The 21,105-nt window shown below is 32.2% G+C and overlaps 1 protein-coding gene across 1 annotated transcript; it reads right to left on the bottom strand.

The window, feature by feature from the left end:
* Window positions 1-12,473: 12,473 nt before the first annotated feature.
* LOC148598798 (uncharacterized) lies at window positions 12,474-19,852 on the bottom strand. The gene is made up of 8 exons (XM_088560976.1): window positions 19,493-19,852; window positions 17,530-17,698; window positions 16,928-17,081; window positions 15,632-15,823; window positions 15,148-15,280; window positions 13,893-14,056; window positions 13,320-13,442; window positions 12,474-12,688 (listed from the first exon to the last, which is right to left on the bottom strand). Exons 1-8 carry the CDS (start codon window positions 19,656-19,658, stop codon window positions 12,512-12,514), a joined length of 1,278 nt encoding a protein of 425 aa, XP_088417102.1. The 5' UTR covers window positions 19,659-19,852; the 3' UTR covers window positions 12,474-12,511.
* Window positions 19,853-21,105: the final 1,253 nt, after the last annotated feature.

Below are 21,105 nucleotides of genomic sequence, written 5' to 3'. Positions count from 1 at the left end.
GTGTTAAGATGCACCGAATAGCAATTCAGATTCTTTTTAAAAATAACTTCGGTGCTGAACAGGAGTATTTAAAAAAGACTGGCTTCAGAGGTTACTACGAAAGGCTTTTCAAACTATAATCTGCACAAAATTTTTTTGTTCAAAATTTATGAAAGTAATATGTGTATTGTGGTTTCGAGGATTGTAATAAATGCCACGCGCCAGGACCGGTTGCACGGTATATTGTACATTGGCTGCATAACGTAAATACTATTATACAATTTTCTCTAGTATAATGATGAACGTCACACACACAGGTACCTAGAATTTTTATCTGGTCCTGTGTTTATCCAGTACTCCTGAGCGGTGTAAAGATGCACCGAAAAACGATTCAGATTCTTTTTAAAAATAACGTCGGGACTGAACAGGAGTATTTAAAAAAGACGGGCTTCAGAGACTACCACGAATAGGTTTTCAAGCTATAATCTGCACAATGTTGGCCAATATTTTACATTTTTCAGTTGTTACTGATTCAATTTCTCAGCACAATATTGCTGTTTAAATCTAAGAGTATGTAGAATCTATTATCTACTGAAAATATTTGTATGCATGCATTCATTTAAATTAGGCAGAGTAAATTCTATTTAATGTTTTTTTTTATTTCACAGACAGCGGTGAAACATTTTTTTTTTAAATTCAACTACTTTTATTTGACTTCCTTTTCAAATTCTTTCATTCAAACTTTGATGTTTTCCATATCATAGTATCACTATGCATGTTCTTTCCTATAACCTGAATAATTAACTAACTGTCTTCATAAAAAATAATGCAAAAGGCAGTTCATGCATAAAAGAAATACAGTGGTTTTATCATTGAATTCTTAAATAGGACTGTAGTCAGTCCTAAATTGTTAAATATATGTTATCGAGACAGTTTGAGATTCATCTGAGACTGGTCGAGACTTCTTTAAGATTATTCAAGACTGGTAAGACTGTTCAAGACTCTTCGAGACATATTGAGACTGGTGAAAACTTGGTCGAGACTGGTCAAGACAAGATAAGACAAGTCGCTACTGGGTCAAGACAAGTCGAGACACAGTCAAGACTTTTTGAGACTTGATTAGACATGATGAGACAATCCAAGTATTTTTCAGATATATTTAGAGAAGTTAAGACAGAGTTAGCACACGTTAGAATAAAATATACCCTATTCAGACTTACGTAACTCAATAGTGAGCGTCAGTGTCAGATGAGAATAATATTTGTCACAAAGATCTGTTTCGTTGATCATTCAGTTTCTTTCTGTCCCCTTTATTTATTTTTTATTGCTCAAAACACAAGAGGGTAAAGAAGAATGTGTACATAATACACGAATGCCCCAATCGCACTATCACTTTCTATGTTCAGTGGACCATGAAATTGTGGTCAAAACTCTAATTAAGCATTTAAATTAGAAATATCATATCATAAGGAACAGGTGTACATAGTTCAGTTTTAACATATTTTATTTGTTCAAAACAAAATGGATCGGACACAAGTAAATCCTACTTATGAAGTCCTTTCCGTAATACAATATTAACAATGAAACATTGGTACATATGAGCATGCGAGTAATTATCTATATCATTAAACATATAACAAAGTTCTTCTGAGAAGTTAGCTACAAAGGAGAAGAAATGATTTGTACAGATTTGACGGTGTTGATGAGCATAGTCCACTTAAGACATGTTCGCTAGTAGTACATTAGACATTATGAATCTTTTAGACCGCTTTATGAAAGCGAAAACGTGACTAAACACACTCTTCTTTTCAGCTAAAGATAACTCTTGATTCCCAGAAACTAATAAATTAATATCAAACGGGATGTTGTTAGGTAGCCAAATGAAATCATTGATAAGTAATTCCCTGTATTCCCTGTACAGAGGACATTAAAAAAATTGTGTTGGGCATTTTCAATTGAATATCCACAGCGACAAGCCGGATTTGATATAATGTTAGCTTTACTTAAATCATTGCTTAAAAATGAGGCAGAACATCTCAGTTGTGTAAGTATAATATTAAGTTTTCTTGGACCAAATGAGAAGTATTCTGGAATTTCAGTTTTGACAGTTCTGCTTTTTAATGCCATTTTAAAGTGTCCAATTGATGTTGAGTGGCGTATTGAGAGGTCAAGAGTATTCCATTCTTTAATTGTTGCAGGTATGAATGAATCCATATTTGAAGACAATCTACAAAAAGGTACAATGATATCTTCCCCATTTCTTAGGGGGTACGTTGTTGTACTTTGTATATTAGGAGGTAAAAGATTACAAAGATAGTTAGGAGCGTTATTATTTTTCATATTAAAAAGCATTTGTGGTCTTCTTTTCTTTCTTCTTTCTGCTAATGTTTCCCACCCAACATCTTTTATAGATGAATTCTTTTTTTGTAAAAAATGGCAAACCAGTTACTATTCTTGTACATTCTAATTGTAATTGTTCCAATTTATTAGAATTACCAACACCACAGTTATCCCAAACTTCAGTTGCATATTCAAAAATAGGTCTAATAAAAACCAGATACAATTTTTCAAAGGTTTTCCTACCTAATTGATATTTTAATTTACGTAGCACATTTAAGTGTTTGGATATGCTTACTATTGTATTGTCAATGTGCTTCTGCCATTTTGCATCATTAGAAAAGGTAATACCCAAGTGCTTATGGGTGTTTGTAATTGGAATATTTTTTCCATTTAATTCAAAATTGAGGATAGGTAATGCATTATTGGAAAATATCATAATTTCTGTTTTATCAGGATTGAAGGACATTTTCCATTTCTTTGACCATTCATCCAGCTTTGCCAGATCTTGATCAATTACAGGTTTAATTTGTTCATGATGTTGACTGGAAAAGCTGAATGAAGTGTCATCGGCAAATAATCTACACAGTAAAGTAAGTGTATCTGCTATATCGTTGATATATATTATAAAGAGCAAAGGGCCAAGTACAGATCCTTGGGGAACACCCGCCTGAATATTACAGGTTGAAGACGAAGATTGGTATATTAATACCTTTTGGTTTCTTTCAGAGAGGTAACTTTTCAACCAGTTGAATAATGAACCCTTTATCCCATAGGCTTTCAGTTTTAGTAGTAATCCTTCATGCCATATTTTGTCAAACGCTTTTGAAAAATCACAGAAAACAAAACAATTTATTTCTCCATTTTCAAATGAATTCATTATGCAATTGTACATTTCTAATAACTGGTGAACTGTGGAATATTTTAGAAGGAAGCCTGACTGGTATTTATAAATTAAGTTATTATTGTACAAATGATTATATACATGTTTGAAAATAATTCTTTCCATAACCTTTCCTACACAGCTTATCAACGAAATCGGCCTATAGTTTGAGGGCAATGACTGGTCCCCTTCTTAAATACAGCAATAACATTTCCATTTTCTACTGGAAAGGAAATTTACATTGTTACAATGACTTATTAAAGATTATTTTTAGAGGAATAGGTATTTTTTCGGGGGAGATTTTTAACATTTTATGACTAATGATATCTGGACCAGATGCTTTATTTCGCTCAATTACCTTCATAATATCGATGATCTCATTTGTTTCAATACCAATTTCCGATAAAAAGTTTTCTGTCCTATCACAAAATTCTGGAAGAGAAATATTAGTGTCATCTACGCGTGATATATTTTGTCATCGTCATCAAAGGCAAAATCTCCAAACCGTGGATCATTTATAATGTTTTGTAATGGGGGCATTTGACTTTTCACTTTGGAAGATTTAATTAACATCTTCATTAGTTTCCAATAAGTTTTTGGATTGTCGGCATTATCAAGTATAATATTATCTAAGTTTTGCTCGAATTTTTCTTTTGCGCTTTTCTTCATATTATTGACTTTGTTTCTCTGCTGTTTGTATTTTGTAATATCATTGTCTTTGTTTGTAAGAAGGGAGCGTTTCCGTATTCGGTCTCTTTTCTTTATTTCTCGCCTTAGCCCACTATTAAACCAGGGTTTATCGTTTTTTCTAATAATTACATATTTAGTGGGTATGGATTCTCGGGCAATTTGTCAAAAAATATCGGTAAAAATGGCATATGCGTCATCAACATCTATGCTGTCAGGAAGTAGTGTTGCCCAGTCAAATGCGTCTAGTTTAGCATTAAATTTCACTGTGCCAACTCTGTCATAGACCCATATTTCACGTTTATACGATTTTGATTCCGTTTTTAGGACATGCAAGAAAAGCGACAGGTGCATCATGATAACTTATTACTCGGGGGATTTCTAGTACATCTGAGTATATACATTTGAGAGAGTCGTTTAAAATTATCGGATCTAGGAGAGTACTACTATAATCAGTTATTCTTGTTGGCTTTTTTATTACATTGTTTAAATTGAAAAGATTGATAATATCAAGCAGTTTATTATTATTCATTTTGAATAAGTCTGAGTTTAGGTCTCCAACAACCACAATATTATCACATATTTGACTTCCAATATCTAATGAGTGATTTAACCGTGTCCAGTAAAGATCGTCCGTCCATTCTGGTCGATATGTATTGCAAAGAAATAATGTCTGGCCTTTTGTCCTGATTTTTACCCACAGTGTTTCATCAGTCTGATTTTCTAATTCGGGTACACGATCGATGAGATGTTAGAACTGTCAAATTTGCACTGCAAATTTTTGGTCGATCCCTCCGCAGGACTCGAACTCGTACCGCTGTGACATCTATGGCAACACCGCCTGCACTAAGTCCAGCGCCCTAGACCACGGAGGGAACGACAAAAAATTTGCATTGCAAATTTTACAGTTCTAACGTCGTTGGGAATTTTTCAGACCTTTTTATACGTTTACATATCTTCCCTGTATCAATTTGATCCGATGGAGCAGTGTAGTGAATAGAGTCGTCACATTCTGAGACGTTTATATCTATATATATATATATATCTATATGTGTATATATATACATGTGTGTGTGTGATCTGAACTAGTAGTCCAATTATGAACAATAAACTGATCAAGTGAGTGTGAATACATGTTGAAAAGTTACAGCCACTTCATTTAAACTTAATTATTATTGGATAGTATTATCGTTGGCAATCATACCCCAAGTGCTCCAATTCCTATAAAAAATTATCTCCATGTGGTTTTCAACAATGGCAGTGGGGTACATGTGGAAGATTTTTTTATTAGGCTTGGCGGACACTAATTTCTAGTTATTATTTAGCTGATCTATCCTATGTTCTGATATGGTTTACATTAGTCGGGGACTTGTGTATCATTGTGGTCTTGTTTTATTGGACAATAATTTGGTTTTACTTATCAAGACAGCCTGCCATTATATTGAATTAAGCTACTTATTTCTCAGCTGGGAACTTTAATAAATTTCAATGTGGGGAAAAACAAAGAAGAACTATAAAAGTTATTATTTATTGACGTACAATAATTCCTGAGAAGCTAAACAAAAGTAAAGTAAAATATCATAGTACATATGTTTGTATAAAATCAATTTTACATATATAAATCAAAACTGAACAATGAATGCCTTTCAGTGGTTGTCTAAAATGCACAAAGGAAAAAGTCAACTAGCACATTCTTTCATGTAGTAAGACATAATAATACAAGTAAAAATACTATACTACAGATTAATATTCATTATTTGTAAGCATTTTATAATAACACTACAATTGAATAATATGGATTTTCTTGAAACCACTCTGATCAGGGAGTCAAAGTTTTCAAACATTTTGGGTGCTTAGAGCAATAATATAACATAAACTCAAAACTGACCAATGAATCAAAAAAATGAGGCTAAGGTAATATGAACCCCCGTCAGAAATACATATGTACCTTATAATCATTCCAAACAGCAAATACAGTTCACTTATTGGTAATAGTATCTGACAAAATTACGAAAAATTTACCATTGACTAAAAGACCATGAAAAAGACAACAGTCATATAAACCGTATCAGATGGACATGTATCCTTACACTATATATACCGACCTATTATATCTGCTGAATAGACAAAACCGCAATAAAAAGCTCCACCATGAGCTCATGATAAGCCAGTCACTTTTTCTACGAATAAAGTTTCATAACTCATCAATATCATATCAGAAACTTAAAAAATAAGAAAAAAAAAGGATTTTATTTTAATATATGTAGATATAAACTAATCACCAAAGTTTCATGAAAACTACTCAAAGTACTTTTGAATTATTGATTGAAAAATGGAAACCACCTCTTTTTTATGAATAAAATCTCAACTCAGAAACATAAAATTTAAAATTTATAAAAATAGAAAGGGAGCTTAAGTGAAAAGATATTGACTTTTCACTAAAGTTTCTTGAAAACTGTCAACAGCATTTTTGGGATTGTCCTAAAACTGGAAAATCAATTTTTTTTTAAATAAATAAAACCCAACAATTCGGAAATAAAATTGAAAATTTATAAATATCAGAAGGGTGCTCACGTCAATAGATATATTCAATCCACCAACGTTTTATACAAACTGGATAAAGTGTTTATTGTCCGACATATGGGTGGTATACCATAATATATCCCTAAAAAGGCGAATAAAAACTAAAAATTGTCCAATGAACTATGAAAATAAGGTCAGATGAAACCTGCCAGACGGTCAATGCTTGGCACCTGAAGCATATACCAAATATAGTAGCCATATTGCTTGTAATACCTGAGAAAATTAAACCTTGTCCAGTGAACCATGAAATTGAAGTCAAGGTCAGATGAGGTTCTGAGGTTCAAATAGTTGTGACAGATTTATTTATTTATTGAGTTACAGAAATTAATAGGAAAGACTTTAATTCTAACTAAAAGTGAGAAAAATATTGTATAGGGAAATTGAAAGAATAAGATTATATGAGCATTTTAATGGAGTATTGTCTGTTTTCAACATTTGTTGTAAATTTGTAAAATCAGAAAAAGTAAGATCCAGTAGGAGTCATAATGTGTTGACATTATCCTTTGTATATTATATTAGTACTTTGGCTTGGGATAAAATTATGTTACTTGAATGTGTTGGATTTTGGTGAACTGCAACTAGTTCCTGACATTGGTGACTTCATAGTTTAATTGTTTTTCCAATGCTTTTACAAATAAAATCATGATCCCGTACCATATCGGGAGCCAAGACAAGTGTACCAACTGTGCCCCTTGGTTACATATCATTTACATATTCAAACGTTGCTAACAAGTTTCACATATGATTCTCACCACAGAACTAATGTTGGAAACTAACATGATTGCACATGATGTTTTTAAATGCACATTTCAATAAATGGACTTAAAATTGTAACATTCATCATGAAATAAAACAAAAAATAAATAGAAATGATAAATGACACTAAAAATCTACACTGGTAATGTTGGATTTCAAACTATGCAATAGTTTAAATGGAACAAAAACATATGGCTTTATACTTTTCATCTCCATCCACCTCCAAATCAATGCTGTAAATTTGATTTAAATGACCGGGCATATCAGTTTGAAAAACCTGATATGAACAATGGTCTATGTTAGCTTCAAATGGTTAGAAGAATTGTAGAACTTTTTTAAGTACAAAACTAACATAGATCATAAAAGCTCATATGAGGTTTGAATTGTTTCATATGAGCATTATGAATGTTTGGGTTTGTTTACCACATATAAACTACCAAATTACATAAGTGATCCAACATTCCTAATCTCTGTCCTGCAGATAGGACAGCTTTGTCCAGCTGATTTACATCTATTTGCGCATCCACTACAAAACATGTGTGCTCAAGGCACCAAAAAAGCATTGATGTCATTGTCAAAACATATATAGCATTTCCTTGCACTAAAACAAACCTGAAAGTGAAAAAAAACACAGATGTTTTAAAAGTATTTTCTTCCAGTGTAAAGCTATGATTCAGGAGTTAATCTTATTTTTAGCCCGATAAATGCAATTATTTCTATATTTAAATTGAAAATAAGTAACAGTCAAAATATGACATGTCTGAACATACTCTTTATACCTGTGTGTTTAACAAAGAAACATATGCCTAACAATGAAACATGGATAATTTTTGAGTGGGGGCGTGTGTCAAATCCCTCATTAATTTCTGAAGATATTGAAGATGACCCATTTAAATTTGAAAATGGTTCAAAATGTCACAATGAATTTTTAGCATTTCTTGATGAGGTTAAGGTCAATGATACAGTCCTTGAACCGGTTCGCGCAATAATTTGACAGATAGATGACCGTTGACGGATTGATTGATGACCAATGGATGGTCGATGACCGATCTGATCACAGTTTTGTTATGTAATATGACGTAAGACCTGTTTTAAATAAAAGAAATGTAAAATAAAAGTATAAATTGATGTTTAAATCTATTACATTATGTAAATATGTATAAAATTGACAAAGAAAACAACAAAAAGCGTAAAATACATTGACCGCTCTGTGGTCATGTGATCGATCAGATCTCCAGTTAAATAGATCGGTTTGACGGATCGATGATTGACAGAAAACTGATTGGTGATCGATGACAGATCACAATTTTTGTTGCACGGATCGGTTCAGGTACTATACCTGCCAGACAGACATATACGGCTTACAATCCTTTATTACAAAAAGTATAGTTAACTCATGGCTTGAAGTTTAAGAAAAAAGACCAAACACACAAACTTAACATGGAGCAATGAACCGTGAAAATAAGGTCAAGGCCAAATAAAACATCTAAGACTGCCATGAACACCATGAAATATTTTCCTACACCAAATATAGTTGACCTATTGAACAAAGTATTGGATAAATACATAAATTTGACCAGTGAACCATGAAAGTGAGGTCAAGGTCAGACGACGCCTGCTAGTTGGACAGGTACACCATACAATTATTCCATACACCAAATATAGTAAAAATTTTAAGAAAAACAGACCAAAACGCAAAAACGTAACTATAACCACTGAATCATGAAAATGAGATCAAGGCCAAATGGCACCTACCAGTTGGCATGTACACCTAACAATCCTTCCATACACCAAATATAGTAGACCTATTTCTCATAGTATCTGAGATATGGACTTGACCATCACAACACTCATCTGCTTGTTGTCTTAAACAAACTACTTCTCATTATACAAGCTTCTATGGAGAAATTATTGAAGGCCTTGCACAGTTACTTAACATCTTTGTGCAACAGACTCATTTGTAGAATAAGTGAGATGAAAATGAAAGGTTAAAGTATAATAATTATTACAAAATATTAACAAACTGAAAAAATTGTTTCAGGCATGTCTGTACTTCCCAGAAACTTGACAATTTTAGGTTTGTTACGATAAAAGTAATTAGTTTTATGAAAATATTAGGGGTAGCTTACTCAAACTTGGAAAATATAAATGTTATCAATTTACTTACACATGTACACGTATATAAATACTTGCATGTTTACATAAATTAGAATTACTTGTTAAGTGTCACCCTCGATTGACCTACATGTATATGTTGAACATGTTTAATGCAAGAAAATATAGTTGGGAAATTTTTTTTTTCTGATGGATAAAATGTATTTTTATCACTGCCAGTGCTGGCCAAATTAATATTTTAGTCTGGAAATCTGGGCTAGCAGAAACATATACAGCAAACCATTACGTGATATGGAAAGACTAGCAGATTGAATAACAAATAGAATAATGGATGAGCAGATAAAAAATAAAGGTGTCACTTTTTTTCCCTACCCATGGATAGTATTCTTACATTTTGTCATCCTACATTAAGGGCAATAAATTGATTCCATTCAGATTGCTGCACATAATATAACCCATGATTTCGACTTATTTGCAACAAAACAACTAAATTTCTGGTGTATCATATACGCTTCCTTAGGATATTGATGTGTTAGTAATTTGTTCAGGGTTTAAACTGAATGTAATCTTATCTTAAATCGATCAGTGCATTATATAGAAAGTCGGAAATTCTTACATGTTGTACATGTAGACAACGAGCAAGAAAACAAATTAGAGTTGTCTTTCTTGTCACGACAATTAATAAATCTTATGTTAGTATATCAATTTGACAAGATTTAAGACAAGACAAGATGACCTCAGACACAGTAGTTGTACAAGATGACAACAACAAAAAAACAAATACAAACATGTACATACATGTAGATAAGACAAATACACAGACACAATACACAGTGTGTTGTCCATTTGTGAAAACCGAGATTAATAGAATTGATCAAATAATGTTTAACTGCGGCCTTAAGCCAGTTAATATTTACTTTAACGTGTTCGTTCCGTAAGTAATTAAGACCAGTATCATCCAAGACAGATTTAACATAGTTAACCCACCTAAAGTTGGTTGGATTATTATCATGCAATTTCATTAAATTTGACAGTTTTTGTTCTTTTTGCATAATTCTTGCCCAAAAGCTAACCATTCTTACCTTTACAAATATTTCAAGTGGAATTCTACCCAACTCGCCATAAATCATAAATTTGGAGTGCTGCTTCTCAGCTTAAGGATATTTTCACAAAATTTAAGATGCACCTTTTCAATGTTTTGCTTAGATCTCAGAGGAATATAACAGTTTTGGTGGTATTGAAGTATCAAACAATATCAACTGTAAATCTATTGGCAGTGGAATGTTTCTTAGTTTCCTAAAGAGAACAAAAAAGAGCTTTTTGGGCTTGATCTATTAGTCGCTTTCTTGCAATAGCGAAACTGCCGTTGTAATTGAAAACCGTGCCTAGATATGTATACGACTCTGTATTTTTTTTTATATATTTGAAATTGAAAATGTGTTTTTACACTTTCTTTTACTGAAGACAGCTTTTGTCTTTTCAGTATTAACTTCCTTTGTTTACATTAATAAACAAACACATTCAGTGCTTTTTGTATATATTCCTTTGTTTCTGATATTATAATTGTATCATCTGCATAAAGCATTACAAATGCTTTGACATATACACCAAACATCTCTGATCATGAGCTTTCAAATCTAGATTGACTGATAAATAAATACAATAGCTGAGTAATTATTGATTTGAAGAATATTGTGTTCTCATTTATAATTTTACTTTCCAATTATATACATCACTATAAAGGATAACAATTTCATGTAAAGAAAATTTTATTGTCTAGTTAGAAATTCCAAAACAGTTTTTTATGGTATTCAAATACATGACCGAGAAGACCAAAATACAAAAAAAAACCTCATTATTTTGAAACCCTTACAATTATATTCTATCAGATATAGTCTTTTTAATTGCAATACAAATGAATGTAGACAGTCATAATGAGTTTAATTTTTATTTCTTGTTTATTTTTTTTTTAGTTTGATCCTGATATACATGTATGTCATTAAAGTCACAGTTATCGTGTAAATGTCGTCCCTTTTACTTTCGTCCCGAACTCAGTTCCTTAGGCAAATAATAATAAAAGCAGAATTTTAGGTAAATGGAGAAATGCATATGCGGTTCAAAACACATAAATAGTTCAATAGTAATTCATAAACTCATTTCAAATAAATACAAATGGGCAAAGTTCTCTGCTATAATTTATCATTTACAATGAAACCTATATATGTAATACTGGTCAAAAAGAAATGATATCCTCGCTTATTGGCAATGCCTAATCCATATTATAAATTTAACGAAAATTTTGAAGGTTGTTTTAATGTGTTTTAAAAATAGAACAACTATAAGGAATTTTATTATAAAATGCAGTCAAAGATTTATTTAGTGCTTAGTAAATACGAAAATCAGTGCATCACTAATGCATTGTGATTGTAAGAAAGGTATATTGCATGTACTGTACATTGACTTAAAGATGGAAAACCTTCGACTCAGCAAAGAAGTAGTCTGAACTCTGCTTAAATAAGAAATCTTGTGGTCGAATTACATCTTTGACTTCAAGTAACATGAGAATGAATTGCTATCAAAATATGCTTAAAGAGGAATTCAATCCAAACCTCTCAAATAAACTGTCCTAGAACTTATAGTTTTGTGAGAGATTTACAATAGTCCTCGAACAGTTATACAGCCAGATCTTCTGACAGTTCTAGCAGAGCCAGTTCTACTAGTAGAATTGTTCTTGTAGAGCTGACTCTATTACTAGAACTTTTCTCAAAGATACGGCTCTATTAGAACTGTTTAAAGAGCTGACTCTAAAACTGTTCTACGACACATTTAGAACTATCCTATAGCCGGCTCGATCTTCTGGCAGTTCCTCTGAGAGTTAGAACTGATTTCATCTTTATATTATTGCATTTTATTTTAGTTTGGTTCTACAGTAGGGTACACAACAGAGTACCCTGGTTGTCCGTAGCTACAACAAGTACATGCACAAAATAGAGTGGCTTACATGGTTGTCTGTAGCCACACAATAGAGTACCATAGTTGTCCGTAACTTTTATTGATTTTTAGAAAATAGAGTCCATTCTAGGTTTTTTTTATTGAAGTGTTTATATCCATCTGTAAAACATAATATACAATATTATTTTAAGATTTAATTGACAAAATGAGTCATTTCTATTACAGTTCATCACGAACAAAATTACTCTGCTTAGTTCTGGCATCATTAAATATTCTCGAAAGAGTTGTAAGTTTGCTTGGTGACAGTTGTTTGAGCTGGTCTCGTGTTACTGTTTGTTCACCAGGCTTATCAGTTATTACGTCAAATGCTTCTCTTGCAGGGGGATGATCTGGATACTGAAAAAATAGTATATTCTTTGTAATGTTGCATATACATTATGTGTGTGAATCATTCACATTTTTGTAAAAGAAAAAAAAATAATAATCAATATGTAAACGTACATGTACATTGTACACGATGGTTACGCTTAATAAATCAATGTATCAAATTTTAATAAAAAAAATATGTAAATACTGTGAGTCAAAATGGTTATGGGCATGCAAAAATAAGAAGTAAGTCTTGCATGACAAATTACCAGACTTGTCAATTTCAGTCGTACAAGTTGAAGAGGTAGCAATATCAGTGGTACAAAGGAGGGGGATCATTGGACAAAAAACAACGCAATAAAAAACAGAAAAAAACATACTCTAATGCCACCAAACCGATGCGAACTCTGTTTCAGATTTACATGATCGCTCAAAACTGTACATTGTAATTATACATTTATGAACAGCTGTTCTTGTTTTGTCAACGACGATACTTCAATAAGTGACCAATTTCACATTATTTCCTCCGATTTCGTACGTCTATTTTATATAAAATGTATTAGTATCCAATAATTATTTAGAAACAACAAAAGCTATAAGATGGACGTAAAATTTCATACATGTACATGTTCGTTCGGGAAAATCATTGTGTTGTATTTACCTGTTCTAATGCTTCATTGAAAAAATGTTCAAACTTTTCGAAATGGATGACGTCATCGCTTCTCAGAATCAAGTCCAAATATTTCTTTAGAATTGCGGGTTCCATATTCATAGCTGACAGTTGCTGAAATAGCATACCGGTTGTAATATAAGTTAATTACAAATTAAGAACATTTTTCTTATCATGCATGTTTTGAACCTGTTGTATACATACATGTAAAGGGTACACCAGAATATACATGTACATGTACATCACAGCAGACTCTTATTTTGAATCTGCACACAAATTGTAACCGTCTAAAAGCATTTTTGTTTGAGGATTTCATAACTTGACAGATTGATTTAATTTGGTCGTCTCAACTGTAATTGAAACTTGAATCCTATGTTATGTCATTGATTTATCGCTCAATTCCCCACTAACTGGCTAGTAAGTAAGTATAAAATAAAATACAGAAACCAGTATATCTTAAATACAACAAAAATAGAGCAAGAAACGATATTTTCATACTTAAAAATATGCACCAAGCTAGGAAATTGTTTGAATTAACCAATGCAATAACACGTAAAGCCTTACCCGTTTTGAATCCCTGACAACCCAAACATAAGCTGCATCAGAAAGTTTGATGTCCTTACTGTCGCCACCAAGATTGCAGTCGGAAGAATCGAAGGTTTTGGATGGTGCAAAGAGTATGTTAAATGAGATTCCACGCCCGTAAGATCGAACTTGGTGTAAGTAACCTGTAAGAAAAAGGAAATATGATGTTGCTACCCAACTTATAATGATGGAAACCTTACGGAAAAATCGTTTGTTACATGTATTTTCGCAAACTATTTACTTTCGCTAATTTTGCATACAAGAGAAAATCGCGAAAATGTTTATCCAATCTGCAAGAAAGGGATTAAAATGATCGTTTAGAGTAGGCTGAACTTCTCCACCCTTAACTATTAACTTGAAATTGATCTGGATTTGTATAAATATCTAAGACGCTACCCCGTATTAAACGATGTCCCCTATGACAGGCTACATCCCTAAGAAATTGTGTCATTCTATATGAACACGGATTTAATGTAGGCATTACATATACGGTATGTACATAAACAAGCCGGAAAAAAGGACAGTGACAGAACTGACGATAAACAGACGACCAAGCAACCGCTGTGTTCCACATTTATATGTACATGTACATCAGTAAAGCTAAACAAACAATAACGTATAACGTCTATGATAACATGAGGAATAATTTCACCTTGTACATGTAAATTACGGTGAAATACTCCGGGATCCCTGTCAAAATATGTAATCATATATCTTATTTTGTTACAGCCTAGTCAACTATTAAATTTTAAAGGGGTTAATTAGGACCAAATACATGTACGAACGAGAAAGAGAGGACCACAAAAAATGACCCACTTGAATCTCAACAAATAATATATATTCATTATAGTCCCACCGCATTTTTTATGCCTGTCCCAAGTTAGGAATTTCTGGCCTCTGAATGCCTTGTTTCGTTTTCACCTTAATTTGATTTGTTTTTAATGTTACTCGAGTATGTAAGGGCAAATCCTTCGCTGTACCTGTGTGTAATGTTGTTTGGAGGCCTGCTGCAGCCTGCCCTGAGGTATGAGGATTTCATCGTCGTTCATTGAAGACCGATGGGTGGCCTTGGACTGACATTTTAATTCCGGTGATATTGTTGTTCTTTGACATATAACCTATTCTCGTTATATTATCTAAATGCAACCCGACCACCATTATACTGATCACATGGTTGATGCAGATTTAAATCACACATCACAATGATATTGTTTCACAAAACGACAACACACACCTGCTGGTACCGTTATACAATCTCCTTGTTGAATGGTAGCGTATGTCCATGGTACTTTCGCTATATTTTTATACTTGTACATGTTGACCATCTCCATATCAAGTTTGGAGTGACCAGCACCCGAATTCTTAAACTAAAATGGAAGAACAGAGAATTGTAACTTGCGTACAATTTATACATAGTGTAAACATTGTTTGATTTTATAATTTTGTTCTCAAATAAACAATCGGAAGCTTACACGTATAGTCAAAGTTATATGGTGAAAACGTATAGTACATGTACATGTATCTAAATGTCAATAGATATACATTTAAGTCTAAATGTAAACACTCATTTCAATTCTGTCACATCTAAGTGCAGTAAATGCACATTTCTGATGTTGTATTTGAATATTTTTATTCAAACATTACATTAACTTTAAATCTGTTTACAAATCGTCTCGTATATCAAGAATAGAACAATTGCATGTACTTATAAAACTCACATTTTCTATGAAATCGAATGAATCTTTATACTTGTTTTCAATGACAATGAAATCTTTTCTACCAAATATAACACAGTGAAGATTATGGTCATCGTGACTGTGTAGTAGAGATGCTGTCCCGCCACTACTCATCCAGAAATTAGCCTCCTGTAACCTCTGTCTGTAGGCACCACAGCGCAGGCATGCGGGCAACTACAACATGATAGATAAAAATGAAGAATGTGTTCAATAATTTCAAGAAATAAATAAATTGCTGGCATTCGGAACTCCATTTTACATGTACTTTGTGAGAAAGTTATTCTATATGATGTGTACGGTATCTTTCAGTATCTTAATCACAATAAATTGTGATAAGAGAAGTGTTATTTATTGTATTGGTGTACATATATAACTAAGTTTCTACAATGAAGTATCACAGGATTGTTTCCCTTTTCCCACAAAAATACATGACACAGACAAGCAGAGATAACCGATTTAATTAATATATCCCACAGTTGAGGTCTCAGTATCGTATTAATTTTCCCATAGACTTCTATAGTGAAGTGCATATTTTTAGGATTTTTTAAAAAATATGTAAATTGATTCAATAAAACTTTCACTTATGTAGCATTTCTAAGGACATGTGAAAAAATAATTTCCCGCAAAGAAAATAGGGTGAGTCCACGAAGATCGGACAGAAAAGTAGTCTCGAACTATAAATAGCCATTTTCCCTACTTTCACTTTCGTTTTGTACTCACCAAACCAACCTTTTCAGTGGAACATTTTTATGATATTATGTTCGATTTTCTTTTAAAAAAGTTCTTCATCTTACAGTGTGATGTTTGCTCTATTTTATAAGTCATTGTTCATATCTTTTGACAAAATATTAGTTTGTAGAGAGGCAAAAAGAAAATGCACTATATTTTTATAGCATCCATGTTTTGACGTACACCTGCTCAGGGATATGCAATACGATACTGGTACCTTGAAGGTTACATTAAAAAAACTGTAAGTCAAATGATATTCAAATCTCCATCAAAAAGACGGTCTGTCTCCTCCTACAATATATACTGTTTTTTTTAAAGCTACATACACGTACAATGTAAATGTGCAGGAAACTGGCAAAACTCCACGTCTTCATGTAAAATTTGTGAAAAATGAACAAATAATAACCTTCGATCCCCCTTTTTTGGAGTTAGCAACTGTTTCAACGACTAGGTACAGTGTACATGAATCTGTCTTTTGTGACGGAACAGGGCATGTTACCCATTAGATCTAAACATTGTATCAAGGGACATGAACTTACATGTACTCACCGGAAGTTCCTCTGCTATTTCCTGTGGAATTGTTGTAGCTAACCACCAGTTTTCGTACATATAGTCAAACAAAAATTTCTTGAACTGCATCACTTGGTTAGTCTGCTTCTGCAATTGTTTCTTCACAGTTGTTGTAATGTTTAGGGACCCGAATCTATCAATACATAAACTAGCATTGTTACATTAAAGTACATGTACATGTTAATGAAATCAGACATTATTTTTCTGTCAAAACCTTGATTCATTGCTATGATTGACCAGTCTTTGTAATTTTGATACTAAAACAGATCTTTTCTTTTATTTTCAACAATCAAAAGATATACATGTACATGTGCATGTTAGTCGAATATGTTTAATAAAAAATTTAGAAGAAAATGTAAACTTTTTAATCCCAACCTTCCACCACCCCAAAAAGCTCCCCCCTTTCCACCTTATCTAATAGAACGTCCAAGAACGTTTGTTTTTGTTGTGAAACCAGCAATTGCGATGCAGAAAGAGGGGTTTGTTAACAATAATTATTTTTTTTAATAAATGTACCCAGTCTTTAAACAAATGACCAATTATTTTGGCCTACAACGTAATAGCTTGTTAGGAATACACACTTTTCTTTTAGGTTTTCATCTTTCTCCCATGTTTTGAAGACTGGCAATTTTTTCAACGCTTCTCTAAAGACAACTGGTGTATTCTGCTTGATGTATTTCATCTGGAACGTGTGAGCATCCGGCATCTCCAAAATCTCCTTAACCTTACCTGCTGCCTTAGTCTGGTAACCTGTACAATACAAAACATCGATTTATACTAAATCGGTGATGATCGGGGGAGGTTCCTTTGTCATATTAAACACTTCCTTTCTTTTCGTAAAATGTTTGGACGTTGCGTACGTTGTTTGTATCACATTCTATTGAACCGAGGCTGGTTACGAAAACCGAAATATTACCATTAGAATGTGGAATTATCAAAGTTATTAACTATATTGACAATTTATTATATAACCCCAATGAATATATATATAAAATGCTCAATCAGTCTTTTTGTTAAAAGCCTTTTTGTCCGTATTTTAATTATGTCACAAATCTTAATTTTTTCGACGTTGGTCATTGGCTACTTTCTTGCTTACCGTTGTAAAATATAACAACGAATAGTATTTTCGACAAAGTTTATTCGCGCTTAAAGGATTGTATAGATATTCAGAATATCTTGTTTATTCTAAAAAAAATAATGAGTTTTATTGTCTAATAGTTGATAAATACGCACGTATGCTGTGATGTCACGTTGTCTTTTTTTCCGACGTTTTCTTCACATTGCGTGCTACCCATTCTTTATCAAAAGCCTTTTTCGTTAGCTTTGAACTAATTACTGTGAAATTTTGAATTTTACATGTATATAAGCTGCATATGAAATAATCTAAAAATAATGGTACTTGGTTGAACAAGTATCTAAGCGCAGCATTTTGTCTGTGTCTAACCAAAATGTCACAACATCTAAAATTTGTATACTTTATTTATTCACGCGTACACCATGCGGAATTCGAACGAAATGTTCAAAAAGGCAAATAGAGTTGAGTCGATTTCTTCATATACTTAAAAACGTATTCATCCTACTCTATGGTTTTATCATTTCATTTTTTTTTAGCTGTAAGATTTTTTTTTCAAATCGGACGAAAAAAACAAAACAAAAAAATGATTTATTCTGGTGAGGCCTTTTGACCCCTTATAACTCGAAAACCACAAGAGATATCCGAAATCTGATTGAAAAATACAGGCAGGATTATTAATGAGGAATCCAATGAAGAATCCAATGAAATAAAAAACATTCACAATCGGACCAAAAAACTTTGACTCGCCTATAACTTGAAAAGGTCCAAAACACATAAAATCTGCTGTACATTTGTTTAGCCGAATTAAATAAAGAACACATTAAAAATAGAATATTTAAAATCGAAAAAAAAACAATCTGGATAGCTTTTAATAAAATACGTATTTGTACCCTTTTTGGCCCCTTTTTCTAAAGCGGCAGGGGCAGCAAAGTCCAAATTAAATAGGAATCTTCTTAGTTGTTGGTAAAATCATATCAACATTTCAGAACTATTTACCATATCAGGAAGTAATGGGATCGTTTGACCAAAACGTACGAAAAATCAATATCGAATCGGATAATTAAATAATAAAACATGTCGTGTGTGTTATTTTATATAAAAAATTAAACAAGCACACTTCTTTTTACATGTAACATTATAGAACGATGTACGTTGCATTACGAAAAGACGTCCAATTTTGCCGCTTTCGACGTTACCAAAAATGACAACATCGTACGCTACGTCTATGAAAAATACATAGTATTTAATCCTATTGCCCCCATTCTCCTATAATCTTGCATCCAGTCCTAAATTGACAGGATGGTACATGTACATGCAAATTGTATTTAGTATTGTCTAACTGAAGTGATGGTTAGTAAGTGCTCAGAGAGTCAGTTGATGTTATTTACCCCGAGGTGCACACAGACGGAGGTAATAGGGTTAAATACTTACCCAGGGGTCGGAGATGGCCTGTAAGGGTTAGCACTTACCTAGGGGTCGGAGATGGCCGGTTGGTATTGATGATGATGGTTTTATCAGCGGTGGGAAAACGATGTCGGTGGATAAATCCTTGGGGAATCCAACTTTACATTCTAACATGGATAAAATATTCACAAATAACACAAAATAAGTACAAATGGCCGATGAAAATTCCATTCTGAGTTATGAAATTATAATAAGATATGAGTCTCTGAGTCCACACCAGAATTACAGGCAATGAGTTCATAAATGTCCGTTTTGACCCTATATCCCTACATATCCTTGTAAAACGTTGATATAATGTGTAATATTTCGCCACGTCGATTTTGCAGTGTGGTTTTTGATTGTATTGAATTTAAGATAAAGACAAAATATCATGTTATTGAACAGGACGATAATGTACTTGGCGACAGCTGGGGATATTGATGTGTTAGTAATTTGTTCAGGGTTTAAACTGAATGTAATCTTATCAGTTTCATTTAAATCGATCAGTGCATTACATAGAGTCGGAAATTTTCTAGTAAACATGTGCAGTTTGTTTAAGATTATTTTTTGTCGGAAATTTTCAAAAATGATACCTTTAAATTATATTTTATTTTATCACTTAACATTCTAACATGAAGAATACGAGCAAGAAAACAAATTAGAGTTGTCTTTCTTGTCACGTCAAGTAATTAAATCTTTTTGTTAACACATCAATTTGACTGATAATTAAATACAATATCTGAATAATCATTGATTTTAAGAAAATTGTGTTCTCATTTATAATTTTACTATCCAATTATATATACATCATAACCATAAAGGATAACAATTTCATGTAAGGAAAAATTATTGTCTAGTTAAAAATTCCAAAACAGTTTTTTATGGTATTCGAAAACATGACCGAGAGGACAAAAGTACGAAAAAACCTCATTATTTTAAAACCCTTACAATAATATTTTATCATTTATAGTCTTTCCAGAACTTATGATACTAATGAATCTAGACAGTCATTATGAGTTTTAGTTTTATGTCTTGTTTTTTCAAGTATAAAATGAAGTCACTAATTGTTCCGTTTCATTTCACTGTTTCATGTTTCATTACAGACAAAGGTTGGTTTTGCATTATTTTTTATTTTACATAGTAAAGTACATATGTACTCATATTACTTAAGTTTTGATTTTGATTCTGTAAATAGATTTAAAACAAAATATGAGTACAGTTTGTACCTTCATGTACACATATGACGTCCTATTTAATGCCTGCACAAAATATCTTAATGACGTTTTTTTTTGTTCTTGTCTGTACTAAATATTTAATACTAGTATTTAAATTTATTTTTCTTTTGTCTTAATAGTCTGAGATTGGTTAAACAAATTTAAATTTGATACATGTACTAATTAATTATTATGCAATTTGTTTTTTATAAGGTTTTTTTTTTTTTTTTTTTTTTTTTTTTTGGTTGGTTGGTTCGTTCTGTTGGGCAATATTTGTAATTCTGCATCAATTAATAATTGATCCTGACCATAATATACATGTTTGTCATTAAAGTCACAGATACACATGCAAATGTAACTTTTTCTGTTTTTTTAATTTTCAGGTAAAAGAAATACCAATCATAAACAAAGAACTGCTATTTCTG

Source organism: Perna viridis, chromosome 14 (genome assembly GCF_037379345.1).
Source record: "Perna viridis isolate PV_CMFRI_1.1 ecotype Kerala chromosome 14, ASM3737934v1, whole genome shotgun sequence".
Taxonomy (NCBI): Eukaryota; Metazoa; Mollusca; class Bivalvia; order Mytilida; family Mytilidae; genus Perna; species Perna viridis.
This window is presented reverse-complemented; position numbering and strand designations above follow the sequence as displayed.

Bases quoted from the DNA above. Each gene is read 5' to 3' on its own strand.
- LOC148598798 (XM_088560976.1), bottom strand. From the start codon at position 19,658: ATGGAATTTTCATCGGCCATTTGTACTTATTTTGTGTTATTTGTGAAT. The intron at 15,281-15,631 runs GTGAGTTTTATA...CTTCCATTTTAG, and splicing joins CATTCGATTTCATAGAAAAT to TTTAAGAATTCGGGTGCTGG. The intron at 12,689-13,319 runs GTAAATACAACA...CTATTTTTTCAG, and splicing joins TCAATGAAGCATTAGAACAG to TATCCAGATCATCCCCCTGC.